Source organism: Castor canadensis, chromosome 6 (assembly GCF_047511655.1).
Source record: "Castor canadensis chromosome 6, mCasCan1.hap1v2, whole genome shotgun sequence".
Lineage (NCBI taxonomy): Eukaryota > Metazoa > Chordata > Mammalia > Rodentia > Castoridae > Castor > Castor canadensis.
Genome location: NC_133391.1, coordinates 132,489,293 through 132,508,712, shown reverse-complemented (window position 1 = coordinate 132,508,712; position 19,420 = coordinate 132,489,293). Strand labels below are relative to the sequence as shown.

At 34.7% G+C, this 19,420-nt stretch overlaps 1 protein-coding gene across 1 annotated transcript in view; it reads right to left on the bottom strand.

The window, feature by feature from the left end:
• Positions 1-19,420, bottom strand: part of Slc38a9 (solute carrier family 38 member 9) — a 78,552-nt gene that overhangs the window by 9,933 nt on the left and 49,199 nt on the right. The window contains exons 11-13 of the mRNA XM_074077487.1: positions 11,967-12,073; positions 3,993-4,106; positions 1,930-2,078 (exon numbers count right to left, since the gene is read on the bottom strand). Coding sequence (XP_073933588.1) covers positions 1,930-2,078; positions 3,993-4,106; positions 11,967-12,073 — 370 coding nt within the window. The remainder of the gene's footprint in view (positions 1-1,929; positions 2,079-3,992; positions 4,107-11,966; positions 12,074-19,420) is intronic.

Here is a 19,420-nt window from a genome sequence, read left to right as displayed (position 1 = left end):
CTTCTTTTTTCAACTATGTATATACATGAAGCTGGATTTTCTTCACGTGTTTAATTGAAACAATAAAGTACAATAGAAAACGCAGAAGCAGGAGAATCTGATTGCTGACCAGAAAAGCAGACATTAAAGTGTTCTAAAATACAAAACAAAAACATTTTGGAAAGTATTTTTCATAAAAATATTATTTATGTTCATGAGTAATTTTTTTTTTTTTTGCAGTACCAGGGCTTGAACTCAGGGCCTATACCTTGAGCCACTCCACCTTCCACCAACACTTTTCGTGTTAGGTATTTTTGAGATAGTGTCTAGTGAACTATTTGTCTGGGCTGGCTTCAAGCCATGATTGTCCTGATCTATGCCTCCTGAGTAGCTAGGATTACAGGCATGAGCCACTGGTGCCCAGCATGAATAATGGTTTCACTATTGATTTTTCTTTTTGAAACAGGGTCTCACTATGTTGCCCAAGCTGGCCTCAAACTCAAGTCTCCTGCTTTAGCCTTCCAAGTAGATGGTCTTACAAGTGGGTGTCACTTGTTATTGAATTTAAAAGAAATTAATAAAGACTTAAAAATTCTAAGTTTTTCTTTTTTCATATAAGTACTGATAGGTATAGCTGCAAAAACTAAAGCACTTTAGGGTTTTCAATACATTTGAGATAAAGGGTCTTGAGACCAAAAGTATGCACAGTCTGTAGAGTACTTCTAACTCAATTGTAATACAATTATAAATAATAGTGTGTTCTTGTGGAAGGGGAAGAAATACTACGTGAACACAAAGAGAAAATCCCAGGCTTTTATTCCAAAAAAAAAAAAGCATTTTAACAGTCACCATGCTGCAAAATAATGGCAGAGAACAGGAGTAATGTATTTGCTTGGAAATTTTTCAGGCATGACTTCACTGAATTTATTTTATTTTGGTGAATATAAACACAGTAGAGACTGTAAACATTAATAGGAATCATTTATTGAACCTCAATATTTCTAGATTAGCTATGTTAGAACTGTAGTTTACTGTATTATCAATACTAGGGAACTAGTAACTCGAACAGATTTATAGATAAAATTATTTACAGAGGGTCACTTCAAACAAGTACTGATTAAAACCATTTTTTTAATTAGTTACTGTAAATGCATTTTTTCCCCAAAATGTATTCAAAAGTTTTCTTCTTTAAAAACAATGTATACCTGCAGGGTATAGTAATACATTTCTGTAATCCTAGCACTTGGGAAGCTGAAGAAGGAGGATTTTGAGTTCCAGGCCAGCTTAGGCTACATAGTGAGATCCTGTCTCAAGAAACGGAAAAAAAAAGGCTGGTGGCTAGCGTAGCTCAAGTGGTAGAGTGCCTGCTTAGCAAGCATGAAGCCCTGAGTTCAAACCCCAGTCCCGTTAAAAAAAAAAAAAAAAAGGTTAAAAACCATAGTAATTTAAGTAAGGTTAAAAGGTTAAAAACCATAGTAATTTAAGCTTATTATATATCAAGTAAGAATTTAAGCTCACTGCTTATATCTTACTTCCAATTCTAAACAATTGACCATTTTTGTAAAAATACAAAATGTTAATAAACACAAGTATTAATGACCAATAATTAAATGAAAGTATTGCTTCTTATTAACACACGTTCCAACACAGGTACTACATACTAGAAAATTCTTAGCAAGGGGTACATTAACAGCAACAAAATCATAGATAAATACAACTGGTATCAGAGCTAATTAACTATAGTGGAAGGAATGAACTTCAAATCATTCTAGACAAGGGAGGAGCTTCTACTTAAAGCTCTTCTGGGAAAATCACACCAATGATCTATCCTTAGATCACTTTCATTAGGCAAATTTTAATAGCAAAAGGATCAGTCACACTTTAAACTGACCTGTCTGCACAGTCATTGGTTGCTTGGCACATCTTGCTGGTCAAGAGAAGAGACCTTACCTAGGATAAACGTCACCGAAGATATGGCCCAATAGCTGGACACGAGCCAAGTAGCCTAAGAGTGGGTACACAGTCATCATCTGGAACAGCAGGAATATTCTTGCAATGAAGGACAAGGTGTCACTGCTAGGGAAGTTGTCCAAAAAATTCTAATCCAAGAAAGATAATGAGGTAATGTTAAAACTCAAATTCAGTACATACAATTCATAAAATGGAGTCTTCTGCTTATTTTGACCACAAGTGCTATAAAAATTGTGTTTCGTGAACTATGCCCATCTACAAACTGCTAGCTAACTATTTTTTCAATGAAGTGAGTACAGAAATTGAAATTAAGCATTTAGAAACTTTTATAGGAATTTGACACTGGCCTATTTTTATTCTATTTTATAAAACTACCAGTCTCCAACTGACATTAAAACAACAAAGAAAACCTGTTCTTCACCACAGATAGAGAAGCTGTCTATAAGGTTCAAGTACAATACCCAAATATTTTTTTTTCTTTTTTGCAGTGCTGGAAATAAGAGGCAGGGCCTTGTATATGCTAGGCAAGTACTGTACCACTGAGCTACATTCTCAGCCCTTGTTTTTTTTTTTCTTTCTTTCTTCTTCTTCTTTTTTTATTTTTTTTGGTTCTTACTATGTAGCCCAGACTTGCCTCAAACTTGACATTCTCCTATCTGAGCCTCCAGAGTGCTGGGGTTACAGGCACGAGTCATTATGCCTGGCTTCCAAATCTGTTTTTAATATACTTAGATGACAAATTAAATTCAATGCTATTTTATCTTCACTAGCTCTCTTGCTTTTTCTCCTCTGAAGCATTGCAACACTTGCAAAGTAAAGATTACAGATTAAGGTGATGATATCTCTATCACCTAGCACCATCATAGTTTATAATCTGTAACTACAGTAGGAAAGGATTTATTTCTACATTTTTTGGGTTTTTCTGTTTGTTTTTGAGACAGAATCTTGATCTGTAGCCCAGGCTGGCTTCAAATTCAGTAACCTCCTGCCTCTTTCTTCCAAGTGATGGGACTATAGATGCCTAGTGTCTACATTTTTTTAAGAAATCATCTTCTTCATTTTAGTTTGTATCTGAAAAAATATTAATCATTCAGAATTTATTTTCTTCCCTTTTCAAATACAAATACCATACATATTCCTATTCCCAAGGGAGTGGGCTTTATATGGGATTATTCATATTAGGGAAATTTTTAGCAGACTTTTGGCTGCCAAAGACCTTCTGGAATCAAGGAAACAAAAGAATACGAACATTTAAAAATAAACTATTATAACAGCAATAACCTCTTCAGTAACCTCTTTCAGAGATGAAAGCACAATTAACACTTACTGTACAGAAATAAACCTTACAAATCAGCTTAAAGCAATCTGTACATTCCACTATACCCTATTAGAGGGATTTCTTCTGATTAGAAAATCACCTATGAAATGCTGCTTGTCATGAGAAATTCTTCAGTCTTTTTAAACTAAAGAGTATAAAATTCCTAAGTTTTTTGATGGATTAAATCCATGAAAAGTTTACTTATGGCAATACTGAGTGAAAGATATTTTTTCTCTTATTTTTTGTTTCTCTTTCTCTTTTTAGCAGTCACTCTCACCGAATGAGAGTCACCTCTGTCATTCAAGAGTGATGAATCAAGCCTAGCTTATCTAGGGCATTTCTAGATTTGGGCTTTAGAAAATAAAGGAGTCAGTGCATTCTTTGTGGTGATTTTAAAAATTCACAAGAATTCCTGGTAATGGTTCTCTACACAAAGAGAAATGTGTATACATATAGTAGTCATTTATTTGAGTACCTCAAGGTACTTGGTGTGTACTACGTTATTTCAGAGTCTGTCTATAAATGGAGTATGCATTTTATTACTTAATGGAAAAGGAAACTCAGAAAGGATGGGGAAGGTACCAAGATCCCCACACTTTGAATAGATGGCAGAGATGGTGTTCAAATACAGACCTCTCTGATTTTATAGTTCATCACTATATCATCCTGCCTGCTAGTCATACATGAAGTATAAACAATCAGAGAGAGGAACACACTGTCTTACCTGCTCAATACAATCTTTGGATAATGGAGGTGAAGGAAATGAAGCAAAAACCAGGAATCCGATATAGAGATAAGTTAACGTCACCAGCATATAAGCAACACACAGGTCCCTCACCTGAAAATACAGAGCAAAATTCCCACTAAATAAGAAGAAATTTATAGTAAGGCTACTTAAATACACTAAGAAGACTGACAAATAAATACAAAATTTATGTGTTTTCCTGTATGAATACTTTCTATCCAGTCTCCACAGAAAGCAGTTAAAACTATTTTATAATTAGTCTTCCAGTTTTTTTTTTTTTAAACCTGTCTGGAGTATGTAGACTAAGCTACCTGTTGGCAGGCTTAAGAAGTTAACATAAACTGTGGTTTAACAATACTGAAATTTATTTCAGAAGGTAATTTATTTACCAAGTTATAAAATATTTAGCTATAATAAAAAAGCTAAGGGATAAGAAAGTATAAGTCACCATCAGTATAACCTGCAAAATTTAAAACATTCTTCCTTTAGTATAGTAACTTACATCATCAAAGCATGCCTTGACCACAAGGGCAGAATGTATTAAAATATATTTAATAAAGACAGAAAGCTAGTTAAAGAACAGATGAAATATTAAGGACAGTTTAATAAACTTAAACAGTAAACAAAAGGAAATCAAAAGGCAGCTGTTTAAATAGCTGCACAATGTTATTCCTGGAATCAGAAAACAAACACAAATCACTAAATAAAGTGGATTGTTTTCTTCCACTACTGCTCCCTCCCTCTGATCCAAAATAAAAAGCTCCAAGATATTTAATGCAGCCAGCTGTCAGATCCAAACAGAACAGATTCCACAGCTTGCAAATTGTCTCCATTACCACTGAAGTTACAGCCAAACAATTCAGCACAATTAAATTGGGGCAATAAGCCTATTCATTTTTCATTTTATACATAAATTACTTTGAAAGTTAAGAAAACAGATTAGAAGAAATTATATGCAATGTTTTTTAGTTTGATAACACAGTAAAAATGTTTGGACATTTGGAATTAGGGAACATTTCTGATTATCTGAATAATTCCTTAAATGGACTAGCACAATAACAGTGTTTTATAAACTTGAAGTTTTATAAATCCAGTTAAAAAGCAAGTAACAAGCTATGAGAAATCTTAAGATTGGGTCTAAACTGAGGTTCAGCTTGAAAATAAACCAGGGATTCTACACCCTAAATGATATGATAGCTAGGCCTATGGAGCTAAAGGGATATGCAGATTGGTTCCAGCTCTTACCAATCTCTGGAAGAGCTTATTGTTCAGAGTGGAGGGATCAGAAGATGACAAAATCTCCAGGAAGGGCCTTCAATATCTTTCCTCTTTAGTTCATGAAGCTGTAGGAGCCATGGCAGGCTAGAATTCGGCTACCCCTAGGTTGCCTCAAGGTCTCGTGTGGGATAGACAGAAATGAACCAAGCAATGCCTATTTTTCATATCCAAGGGTAGTAGTCTCCAAGTATTATGTTTCAAAGTCATTCCCTCCTCAACCTGCTCAAGCCACTCAAAAACAGAGGTGGCCTTAATAAAAAAAAACAACAACGCTGAGAGGCAAAACAAGTGTGCTAGAGAGAAAGAGAGCTATATATAAAGAGGGATAGTCACCTGATTACACTATTTTGGTATGACTTCCTGAAAAAAAGTGTACTTTAGAGCACACAGTGGGAAATCTGATGAAGATACAAAGGCTAAAATGTAAGTGTTTCCCAATAAGACAGTCCCCTTCGCTTCCCTGTTCTCATGGTATTGTTCACATATTTCAAATACAGCAACTATCACACCTGTATTATACCTGTCATCAATTTTCACTATAAAAATAATTGATTTTCATGACATAAAGGTTCTCAAGTGGTGAGAAAATGTCCCTTGACATTAAAAAAACCAGCCAAGTTTAATAGTCTTAATTATATAGTCTTAATAGTTTAAATTATATAGTCATAATAGTTTAAAAGTTTAATAGTCTCATGTTGCTATTTAATTTTCTCCAAATCAGTCCATAGCACTAGACTATGAGATCCTAACGACAGGAACTGTGTCTTTTTTATCTTATATTCCCAAAGCCTAGGACAACCCCTGGTACATAGCAGGAACTCAATGTAGATTAGAAAAATAAGCACAATGGCTTCATTGATTAAATGCTTGTAGGGGCCAGGTGCTGTGTTAAGCTACATATGTAATTGCTCATAACACACTTAAAATGTAGCTACAGTCAATTTTTTCAGTGCAGCAAAGTTACAAAACCTATTCATGGTTATAGGTAAGTAGCAGGTGAAGCCAATATTCCAACCAAGGTCTTTCTGGCTCTAAACGGCATGCCCTTAGCTACTGTGACAGAGAGCTTACCCATCTCCAGTGTACTTATGTCATAGTTAATAAATAATAATGCAAAAAATGAAAGAGAGGCAACAAGTTATGGGTAACAAAGTATATAATATGACAGCACAATTAGAGATGCCAAGAAAAATACTAAAACCTGCACAGTTCTGTCTCATGGTATTCTAACATATATTCAGTAGAACTGGGTTAGGAGCTGCATTATCTGTTTTCATCTGAAAATATTCTAATGAACAGAAATGATGCTTTCATTACAAAAGCAGCTGAGGTTTGGCATGATCTGGGAGACATGCCACCTATGAGTAGCATGCACATATGTGAGACTTGGTATTGTTTGGCTCATACCCAGCCACCACTGTATTAGGCCTAAAGATATGGACTCTTAAAACTCCATCTAATGGAAAAGGGTAGGAAAAGATATCTTTTAGAAAACAAGTTCAAAGTAAAAATATATCTAAAAAGAGACAAAAGTGACAATATGAATAGGTAGTATGTCAAGAAGCCTGTACAATAATGTAACCTATTGTGTTCATGAATAACAAATGGCTGGCAAAACCGATGGCAGGAAATAAGGATGGATAGAAAGTCAACTTAGAATGAGGACTGGGTTTACAGAATGAGCAGAAGTAAGTCTGGGAGCACATTCTGTTTCTCCAACATAGTTTATTATTTGTTCCATGTACCGTTTGTAGTGAAAATACTACCCAGTGGGGCATTTACTATGAAAAATGAAGAAACTGACCACACAGACCTACCACAAGCTGGTGTATGGCCAAGTAAACTACAGATTCATATGAAGAAGAAAAAAGTAAATAACAAAAAGAAAAAAATAAAATTCATGAACTATTAAAAAAGTAACAAATTAAGATATAAGGTATCTCAAATTGTTTTAAAGAACATCTTCAACTTTACTAAGAAAAAGAAACAATATCCTGTTTAGTTATACATTAAAAAAAAGTGACAGGGCGGTGGAATGATTCAAGTGAGAGCACCTGCCTAGTAAGTGTGAGGCCTGAGTTCAACTCTCAGTATTACAAAAAAAAAAAAAATTGAGGTTTAGTGAAAAAATTACTACAACTGTTTAGGAGCCTCATTATGTCTTTCTTTACAAACATCTTTAGATTTAAGTCAACTACTGTTATGCAGAAGAGAAGGGAGAGTTTTCTATTCTTTTGTCTCCTTTTCTACTTTGAAACTTTTGTTTGCTGATCTTGGAATGGCTAACCCAATGTCAACACTGCAAATTCAGAGTCCAAGCACAACTTCACATTTTCTGACTTTAACCCCAAGAAAATATTATATCATGAGAGTAACTGGACTTTTATAAGGCAAATTACTTAGTGAAACCTAAAAGGTATAATCATTAAATAATACAAATGAAAAAGTTTTCTCAGAATATCCATTTAACTTGATTCATACTAATATATAGGCCAATTTCAGTATAATCAAAAGGAGAATGTATATAATTACATATATCTGAAGCATTTAGAAATTTAAATTTTTTAAAGTATTTTTGTTAGCACATGTTAATTGCACAAAGGGGTGTCACTGTGGTTTTTCCACACATACATATAATGTACTTTGATCATGGTCACCCCCTCTAGGACTCTTTCTGATGTCTCTCCGCCTTTTTATTTTTTACTTTTACTTACTTTTATTAGCATAAATTAATTATACAAACATTAGTTATAGATGTGTAAAAAGTACTTTGATCAAATTCACCCCCTCTATTGTATTCTCCTAACCCTCTTCCCACTTTGGCAAACAGTATTGTTTCTTTATGCTTTCTTCACGCATGCATGCACGCACGCATGCACATATAAATGCACTTCAATCGCATTCACTCCCAGCACCCTCTCCTTTCCCTGTCCACCCTCCCGCTGATTTCTCCCTGCCACACAATCCCACCTTTATACTCATGTCCTATTATTATTATTATTACTATTATTATCAGTTGATGTATAAATGCACGAGTGAAAACATGAGATATTTGGCTTTTTTTTGTGGGACTAGGGTTTGATCTCAGGAATTCATGTTTACAAAGCAAGTGCTCTAGTCCATTTTGCTCTGATTATTTTAGAGACAGGGTCTTGTGAACTGCTTGCCTGGGCTGGCCTTGAACCTTGATCCTCCCAAACTCAGTCTCCCAAGTAGTTAGGATTTACAGGCATGAGCCACCACCAGTACCTGCAAGATATTTGGCTGTTTGAGCTTAGCTTAGCTTATTCAACATGATGATCTCCAGTTCCATCCATTTTCCTGCAAATGACACAACTTCATCCTTTTTTATGGCTTTATAATATTCCATTGCATATACATACCACATTTTCCTTTTCCATTCATTAGTTCTTGGGTACCTACAATGAGGTCCTAGCACTCAACTGGCTGAGTCTGGAGGATCATGAGTTTGAGGCCAGCCTGGGCTACTTAGCAAGACCCTATCTCAAAATAAAACAAGACAATAAACAAAGTATCAGAAACACTGAGCATTAGAGTATTTAATATTTTTGTAAAAATTTAACAAGAGTATGAACTATGCTTGCCTCCTTATTATTGGATAATTTATAATATGGAGCAAGCGCCTTGGTAAAATGTCATACTCTATCACTCTAACTTTGCATGACTTCTAACATTACTTCCTTTGTGTTTTTAATGTTGGGAAACAACTGAAAATTCTTTTAATGTGAAGTTTTCTGACAGTGGCACTTCCCCTGGAATACCTTCCTTCTTGTCAATGACAATCACTTTCCAAGTTCAAGTTGATAGGTTCACTTTCCATAAGCTCCTCTAGCTGTATATCTGGAGTCTCTTGAATGGCAGCAGTGTCATCATTTCTACAATCAGCTATTTTTTTTATAATTCCACTTATGTTTAATTTAAATTTTGTCTTCAACATTATCACTTTCTGTTTCATTGCTGCACTTTCACCTTTACTTGCCAATTCCTTTCAATTATCAATTTTTATAAACTGTCATGTGGATTTATTGCTTAGAGACAAGAAGGTCATACAACTACTCACTTTGTAGACTCGGGTAACTGAAATTTGAACAATCTTGCAGTTGGTGGGGACTGATGTAATGTAAATCACAATCATTAAAAGTTGTGCATTAGGAACCATGCAACATTAGACTGTCTGTAATTTAACTCATTATCTTAAGACTGTTTTGTGAATGAACATTTAAGATTAAACATAAGACTTCAATGAAATTATGTTCTTACATTCCTACATATGCAAGCTTGTTCTTTGTTATTAGGGAGATACTGATGGTAAATTTTGAGAAGCACAGCCTTATGACAGAATAATCCAATACATGATTGTATTGGATTACATGATTAGCTTGGTCTAAGTTGGTGTAAGAAAATAGGCTGTAAATGTCAGGAGAGAAAGGGTAAGAGAAATTTCCAGTCCCTAGTGTATATCAGTAAATATTAAACATGTTTCCCTTTTTACATTTAATTCTTATCACAACTCTGATGTTATATTACGAAAGGGCTGGGGTATGGCTTAAGAGGCCCTGAGTTCAAAAACCCCAGTACTATTAAAAGAAATAAAAATAAGACATATAGCTAATAAAGCAGTAATAGTGATGAGATTATTAAAAAATGCTGAACTAATCAAAAAGAAGCTAGGTAAAAGGGAACAAAGAATGAGCAAACAAATAGCAAGATAATTACATTAAATTTATAAATGTAAATGGTCTAAACACCATAATTAAAAGAAATTGTCAGATTTGTTAAAAAATAAAACTATGCTTTCTGCTTTAAATATGAAGGCATGCCTTTCACACACTAAACATAACAAAGTGGAGCAGCTGTATTAATATCAAAAGTAGACTTTCTTTTTTTGACAGTATTATTTGAATTCTGGGCCTTAGGCTTTCTAGACAGGCATTCTACCACATGAGCCATTTTGCCAACCCCAAAGTAGACAAAGAATATTGCCAGAGACAAAGAGGAACATTACATAATGATCCTTATGGACCAATTCACCAAGAAGACATAATAATCTAAACCTGTATGGACCCAGTAACAGACCTTCAAAATAAATGAATAATTGACAAACTAAAAGAAGCAGACAAATCCACAATTATAATTGGAGATTTTATTACCTCTCCATTGATAACTGGTAGAACAGACAAAAATAAGAATATAAAAGCAGGAAAAATACCACTAACCTATTGGATCTGACATTTGCATAAGTCTTCTCTCAACAGCAGAACACATTCTTTTCAAATATACAGGAACATTTACCAAGACTGGGCTATGTCGCAACACAAATCTCAATAAATTTAAAAGGAAATTATATCAAGTATGTTTTTCAACCATAATGGAACGAAATTATACATTAATAACAGGAAGACACTTGGGAAATTCACAGATATGTGGAAATTAAACAACATATTTCTAAATAACCAGTGGGTCAAGGAAGAAATCACAAGAAACAAAATGTTTTGAGATTACTGAAGATGAAAACTCAAGATACAAAAACTTATGGGACTGTAGCTATAGTTGTACTTGGAAGGAAATGGATAGCTGCAAACACTTGCATTAAAACTGAAGACAGATCTATAGTTAAAAATCTAACCATCTATTAAGATACTGGAAGAGAAGAGCAAATTAAACTCAAAGCAAGCAGATGTTAATCAGTTACTTAGTGCCTTCTCTGCAGAGTTTGAACTCAGTTTGACAGCTTTTAACCACATAAGCAAAAATCACAATGGAACTCTAATAGAGGTCTTTACAGTTGCTAGAGAAATAAAGAGGAAGGAAGGATGCACTGTGCCTGGGGACTCTGAGATGGCTTTGAGTTTGGGCTAATGTTTGCTAAAGTCATTATGAAGACAAAAAGCTTTGTAAGTTGAGGGAAGTTAGGTCTCAAATTAGGGTAAGCATGTAATCAATCTCTCCTATCTTTATCTTTACTGACCATACATCTGATATGTTACTTGTAAGTGGAATTGGAATCTGAATTTGTGCCAGACTTCTTAACTTGATGACCTTACCTCAAACTTCATTTTCCTCACCCATAAAAATTAAACCATAAAAATAGCATTAATAATATCTACCTCACCTGTGGACCCTCCTATTTATGTTTTCTCTGCATAGCTGAAATAACAGGCATGCACTACCATGTCCAGCCATTGGTTGAGATGAGGTCTTGTGAACTTTTTGCCTGGGTCGGCCTCAAACTGCAACCTACCACCTCCCTCCCCCCCGCCCCAAATCTGTCTCTCATATACCTCTTTCTTGCTTTCTAGCAGGGGCAAACTATGGCTCATGTGTCAAATCTGACCCACTTCTGTTTCTGTAAACAAAGTTTTACTGAAACCCAGCCACACTACCTATTTGTTTATTTATTGTGTGTGCTGCTTTCATGCCACAACAGCAGAGTTGGGTAGCTGTCACAAGATCACATGGTCTGCAAGGCCTAAGATAGTTACAATTTGAGCTTTTTGAGAAAAAGTTTGCTGACTATTGCTCCATAGTTTAAACTTAAAAATTAAGGTGCTGAAACAAATTGCATAATTGTACTTCAATACAAAGTGCCTTAAACACTGACTTAACAAGTCTATGGTTAGGAAATACAAGTCAGTTCCTCAGATAACTACTCACATTGTTGTCTTGGTCCTTGTTGTTTTTCAAGAGTGTGATAATACAATTATGAATAAAGAAAGCAAGAGTAAGCACTCCAGTCAGCTGTGGAAACTGAAATCTTATCTCTAGGAGAAAAAGACACACACACACACAAATGTTAAAACTGACAAGCAGAAAATAAGCATTAGCAGCCAATAAAACCCAGTTGTCTCTGTTTTGTCCAGGGAATAAGAATATCAAAATGTCTTTACAAAAGTCTTCAAGGTCAGCATTATACTTGGCAAAGCACTTACAAGGAAAAGAAAAGGCATCAAGAATACCTGTTTTGGGTAATTAGTTCATAATAGTTTTTCCTGTTTGTGGTCACACAACTACTACATGGCAGAGCAGGATTCAAATTTAAGGTCTGTCTGACTCTAAAGTCGTTCATTTTTCTAATACCTGAATTCGTCAGAAAAGAACCTTTAGAAAAGGAACTAGGGGAAGAAAATTGGTCATTTAACATTCTTAAATGGCAAATCTAAAAGGTACTACTTAAAAATATTAGAAATGAATGCTCACTTAAAGGGAACTGTTTTAACTAAGAGTGCACAAAGGTAAACAGTATTTAAACATTATGCTGTTGGGGAGGATTTTATGCTATGACACATTCATGAGTCAAATAGCATATATACTGTGATTTTACTTTTATTTTTAAAAATGCATGTGTGTGTATACAGATGCATGTATACCAAAAAAAAAAAAAAAGACTGAAGGGATGTCTACAAAAATATGAACAGTAGTTATCCCTAGTTGAGAGGATTTATTTTAAATTAACCTTTATCTGTATTTTCTAAATTTCCTAAAATAAACACAGTTATTTAAAAAATAATAACATTTTAAAACCACTGCCAATTTTTGTTTTGAGGACTGCTAATAAATAAGTTAAAAATGATTTTATATAGAGTAAGACTACAGTTTACTTGGAAATGCTGCTGGATCTAGGCAAAGCATGTGGCAAAGTGGAGAACAAGTCATCTGAGGGGACACCTCAGAGTAAAAACAGAAATGTACATCCTTAGTCATGAATGCAGGTCAAAACAATATTAAGATCCCATCTTACCCTAGTCAGATTGACATTCATCAAGAAAACAAGTAACAAATGCTGGTGATGATGTGGGGAAAAAGGAACCATCATACTCTGTTGGTGGGAATGTAAACTAGTGCACCCACTATGGAAGTCAGTATGGTGGTTCATCAAAAACCTAAAAACAGACCTATCATAAGACCCTGCTATATTACTTTTGGACATATATACAAAGAAGTATAAATCAACACACAGGAGAGATCCCTTCATACCCATGTTCACTCTATTCACTACAGCCAAGTTGTAGAATCAGCCTAAGTGCCCAATAACCAATAAATGATAAAGAAAATGTAGTATATATAAGGAATATTATTCAGCCATAAAGAAAAATAAAATTATGTTGTTTGCAGGAAGATGAATGGAAGTGGAGATCATGCTGAATGAGATAATCCATGCTCAAAAAAGCCAAATATTGGATATTTTCACTCATTTGTGGAATCTAAACCTAAAATGATGATGATAATCATCATAATAATGGGACATGAGTGCAAAAGGGGACTGTTTGGCAGAGGGGAATCAGCTATTGGGGGAGGGGAAGAGGATGGAGTATTGAAGGGGTGAAGAGGACGGAAGTACATTTTATATGCATTTTATAATATATATGAAGATAGCAAATGAAACCCACCAAACACTGACAAAGTGGGGAGGAGCAAGAATGATTAATGGAATATAATAGAGGGGGTGAACCTGTTCAAAGAACACTGTATGGATCTATGAAATTATCACAATGAAACCCTCTTGTACTATCAATGTATGCTAATTAAAACAGAGATATTAAAAAAAGCCCACTGACTTTTTGCTATATTATTTTAAGAGATGAAGTAAGAATAATTAAGAATCAAGCACCCACTCTAAAAGATATCAAGAGGTAAGACCAATAAAATTATATTTCCTGTATTGTATCATGTTTTTTGCTTGCCTGTTAGCTTTTATCTAAATTTTTTCCTATGGAAGAAATTCAGTGTAATTCCCTTAGCCATTCCTTCCTTTTTTCTGTCTATAACTTTTTAAGTTTTTTGTACCTCAGCAATAAAATAAAATTTGAAGGTATTTTCTTCTTTTTAAAAACCTCTTGATAAATTGGGATCACTTTAGAACAACAGGAAGCATTATACATATACAATTATAGACACTATTTTTGAAAATATGGCATTATTATTTACAGATGAACTTATTACTGCTGATATTTTTGACAGAGAAACAACTGAAAAAACTCTTTAGCAAGAATCCAAAGTAAGGTAGCTAACTTGAAAGAATTTTTTTTTAAACCCTTGTTTTTTACACACCTATAATAACTGGTTAGAAGCTATAAGAAGACAAAGGATCTCAGTCACAATAGTAAAATGGCCTATGAGTAACTTATATTAATAGGCTAAATTTATATTAAAATATCATAAAATTTTATTGTGACAGTCGAGGAGGTGTACTACTCAGATCTCCCTTCAAGTGAGAACCTAAAGGAGGGAGTACATTTAGCTGATAGCCTCCAACTGCAAGGTTCTTGGGGTCTGCTGCCCTGATCATGCAGGAGTCATTGCCCACTAGGCAGCTCCCAGCCAAAGACTGAGCATGGCAGGGTACTCGGGCCTGACCAATTTTATGTAACCTTGGATTCCATTCCGCCATAGGCAATCTTTGCATTAGAGCTTCACACTGGGTTGGCTAAGACCTTCTGCCCAACCTACCCCCTTTCTTTCTCTCCTTTCATGGATGTATAAGCCACGCTGTGGTCTATGTAGTCACCTACTCCCAATTCCCTTAATCTTTCATAAGTGTTGCCTCAATACATTTCTTGCACTTATAACTCTATTTTGGAGAACTTGAATCGGCCCAGGTAGTGTCTGAAGTGACCTGGAAGACAGGCAGTGAGAAGGGACTGGGACCCTGGATCACTTATCACCCAGTTTTCAGTTATCATCTATACTGTGTATGATGTATCCCAAGGTTCCAATAGTGTTTTTACCACTGTTGCTTTGTTAGATATCCTGGTTGGTTCTGCCAGAGTGAATAAATGAGATTATAGCACCTCTGACGTTCCATTATGAATTGTTTTCAGACAGAGAATTATAGGACTATTCTTCCTTTATCCTATTGGTCTACTGAAGACACAGAAGCCTATCTTCCAAATAAGGGGAAGGAGAACATCATAATGACCTCTGGAGCTATTTTTAGCTTAAAAGAGAAGGCTTTTCAAGATCTAGTTTTTTCCTTTTCCCCCTTGTTAGTCATAAAAGAATAGCCCCCAATTCTCCATTTAGAAAACTCCTTTTGGCCCTTCAGACTTTCCTTGTGGAGAACCTTCTCTGATACCTAATATGATTGTTAATTCACAACTTAATCTTATTGCTCAACTGTAATCTCTTGGAGGGCAGTGGTTCATGTCTTATGTAATACTGTGTGGCATGTAATAGGAACACTCATTTATTTTCAGAATTGAAGTAATTTCAGCCATAGAAATGGTAAACATTCTACTTAAAAATGTTTTCTATAATGATTTTGCTTTGTTTTTAGTATAGTCAGAGTTGTGTGACCATAAGCACAGTACTTCATTTCTTTTCTATAATATTCCACTGTAGTATACCACACTTTATACATTCATCAGTGACAGATACTGGGTTGTTTCCACTTTTGACTATTATGAATAACGCTTGTATGAACATTAATGTACATGTTTTTGTGTTGAAAATACACCTTTTAAAGAACATAACATTTATACCATGATTACTACATAATAAATTAATGAAGACAAGTAAATTCCTTCACAAAGAGGCTTTGAAGAAGTCCTAAACTTCTGATCATTTTCAGACTGCTGTATTTTCTTTTGAAAATACATTATCAAAAGAGGATGTTAGCATGGGCTGGGGATATAACTTAATGGTAGAATGCTTGCCTAACATGTGCAAGGCCCTGTGTTTGATCCCTAACACTGCAAGTAAGACAGAGAGAAAGTCAGAATGAACATAAGCAGATAGGGAGGAGATAACTGCAATTCAGATATCTGACAAAGGACTCAAATCCAGAATGTATAAAGAACCCTCATAAATCAATATGGAAAAAATCAAACAATTAAATAAAAAATGGGCAAAGACTTGAAAAGATACTTCATAAAGGAGGAACTCCAAATGGCCAATGACCATATGAAAATATGCTAACTTCAATAGTCATCAGGGAAATGCAAATGAAAACCACCACACACTAGAAAGTCTCGATGAGAAAGAGAAAATGAGTGTTGGTGAAGATGTGGAATAACTAGAACTCCCAAACACTGCTGGTGGAAATGTAAATTGGTACAACCATTTTGGAAATCTGTTTGCTAAGATCTACTAAAGCAGAACACATACATACCCTTTGACCTAGTAATTCTACTGCTAGGTTTATACTCAGGACAAAGTAGCCACATGTTCACCAAAAAATGGAGTAAGAATGGAAAGTGCTGCAATAAAGCAGTTAAAAACTGGACACTACTCAAGTGTTCACAAATGGTGAAAGATAAACAAATTGTGAGAGATGTGAAATGAAATGCCAATGAAAATGAACTACAAACATCTGTACAAATAGGGATCAATCTCACAAAATAATGTTGATGCAAGACCAGATCAAAATAGAACTACTCCACGACATATCATCATTAAAACAACAAGTTCAGAAACTAAGGAAAGAATATTGAAGGCTGCAAGAGAGAAAAAACAAGTAACATACAAAGGTAAACCCATCAAAATCACAGCAGACTTCTCAACAGAAACATTAAAAGCAAGAAGAGCGTGGGGTGAGATCTTCCGGGCACTGAATGAAAATAACTTCAACCCCAGGATACTCTACCCAGCAAAGCTATCATTCAAAATAGATGGAGCAATAAAAGTCTTCCATGATAAGCAGAAACTAAAACAATATGTGACCACAAAGCCACCATTACAAAAGATTCTGCAAGGGATCCTGCACACAGAAAGTGACACCCAACTTAACCATGAAAAGGCAGGCAGCACCAAACCACAGGATAAGAAAAAGCAAGACAGAAGAGAGTAACATCAAGTTAGGTACACACAATCAAACCTTCAAACAACTAAGATAACTAAATGGCAGGAATCACCACATACCTATCAGTACTAACACTTAATGTTAATGGACTTAATTCACCCATCAAAAGACACCGTTTGACAAAATGGATTAAAAAAGAAGATCCAACAATTTGTTGCTTACAGGAGACTCATCTCACCGACAGAAATAAGCATATGCTTAGGATGAAAGGCTGGAAGAAGATATACCAAGCCAATGGCCCCCGAAAACAAGCAGGAGTAGCAATACTTATCTCTGACAAAGTAGACTTCAAACCTACATTGATCAAACGAGATAAAGAAGGACATTCCATACTAATAAAAGGGGAAATAGACCAAAAGGAAATAATAATCATCAATCTGTACGCACCCAATGTCAACGCACCCAATTTCATCAAACATACCCTGAAAGACCTAAAAGCATATATAAACGCCAACACAGTGGTTGTGGGAGACTTTAACACCCCATTATCATCAATAGATAGGTCATCCAAACAAAAACTCAATAAAGAAATCCAAGATCTAAAATATGCAATAGATCAAGTGGACCTAGTAGATGTCTACAGAACATTTCATCCAACCTCTACACAATATACATTCTTCTCAGCAGCCCATGGAACCTTCTCCAAAATAGATCATATCCTAGGGCACAAAGCAAGCCTCAGCAAATATAAGAAAATAGAAATAATACCATGCATACTATCTGACCACAATGCAGTAAAAGTAGAACTCAACAACAAAAGTAAAGACAAAAAACATGCAAACAGCTGGAAACTAAATAACTCATTACTTAATGAAGAATGGATCATCGATGCAATAAAAGAGGAAATTAAAAAGTTCCTAGAAGTCAATGAAAATGAAAACACAACCTACCAGAACCTATGGGACACAGCTAAGGCAGTCTTGAGAGGAAAGTTTATAGCCATGAGTGCATATATTAAAAAGATTGAAAGATCCCAAATCAATGACCTAATGATACATCTCAAACTCCTAGAAAAACAAGAACAAGCAAATCCCAAAACAAATAGAAGGAGAGAAATAATAAAAATAAGAGCTGAAATCAACGAAATAGAAACCAAAAAAACCATACAAAGAATTAATGAAACAAAAAGTTGGTTCTTTGAAAAAATAAACAAGATCGATAGACCCCTGGCAAACCTGACTAAAATGAGGAGAGAAAAAACCCAAATTAGTAGAATCAGGAATGCAAAAGGGGAGATAACAACAAACACCATGGAAGTCCAGGAAATCATCAGAGACTACTTTGAGAACCTATATTCAAATAAATTTGAAAAAAAAAAAAAAAACAAAATAATGTTGATGCAAAGAAGCTAGACTCCAAGAATATACACAATTTATTCCATTTATATGATGTTAAAAAGGAAAGTAACACCAACTTTCGGTGTTAGAAATTAGAACAGTGGTAGGGGCATGAGAAGGGCCAGAAATTACATCTTGATCTGGGTGCTGGTTATATGGTGTGTTCAGCTTGTGAAAATAATCAAGCTATATACCTAGGACTTACACATGTTTGCACATGAATAGTTTTCTGCAATAAAAACTTCTAAGACAAAAAAAAAAAAAGACAGGGCATACACCTCAAAACTAAGTAGAGAAAAATTCTATTGCATTTGGAGAAACTATTAAATATCAGTGAGTGGTAAAATGTAGTTTGCCCCCAACAAAACTATTCAAACACATGTAGGTAGAAATTTACTTTTTCTCACCAGAAAAAGTAAACACAATTTGGGTATTAAAATGGCAAAAAACTCCATAATTTTTAAACTCAGTCTTAAGTTTCCTTGAAATAAGTTTCAAAGCACGTAACAGGCTTTTCATCTTAGAAATGTCATTTAACTGAAGTTTTAAATGTATACACTAATTGTTAAACAGTATTACAAAGACTGTAACAAAGACCAGCATTCTCTTGCCAATCCAGTTTCCTACAGGTAAGTAATTTTTAACCCTTCTAACTACTAGGCATATTTGAAATTTATAGTCTAGCTTATTTTAAGTATTATGTCTATATTTCCTTTTCCCTTATTTTTAAATTTTGACCTAATTCATTAATTTTTTACCAGAAGGCTTTAGTACCTTTTAGAGTTACTGAGGTTTGAACTCAGGGTCTTGTGCTTGCTAAACAGGTGCTCTACCACTTGAGCCACACCTCCAGCACTTTATTACTTTTACATAACTCCTATCACACACACACATTTTTCCATTACTACATTACCCCTCTAATGTAATCATATTTATAATTTTGATTTTTAAAAACAAATTTTTATTTTTATGAT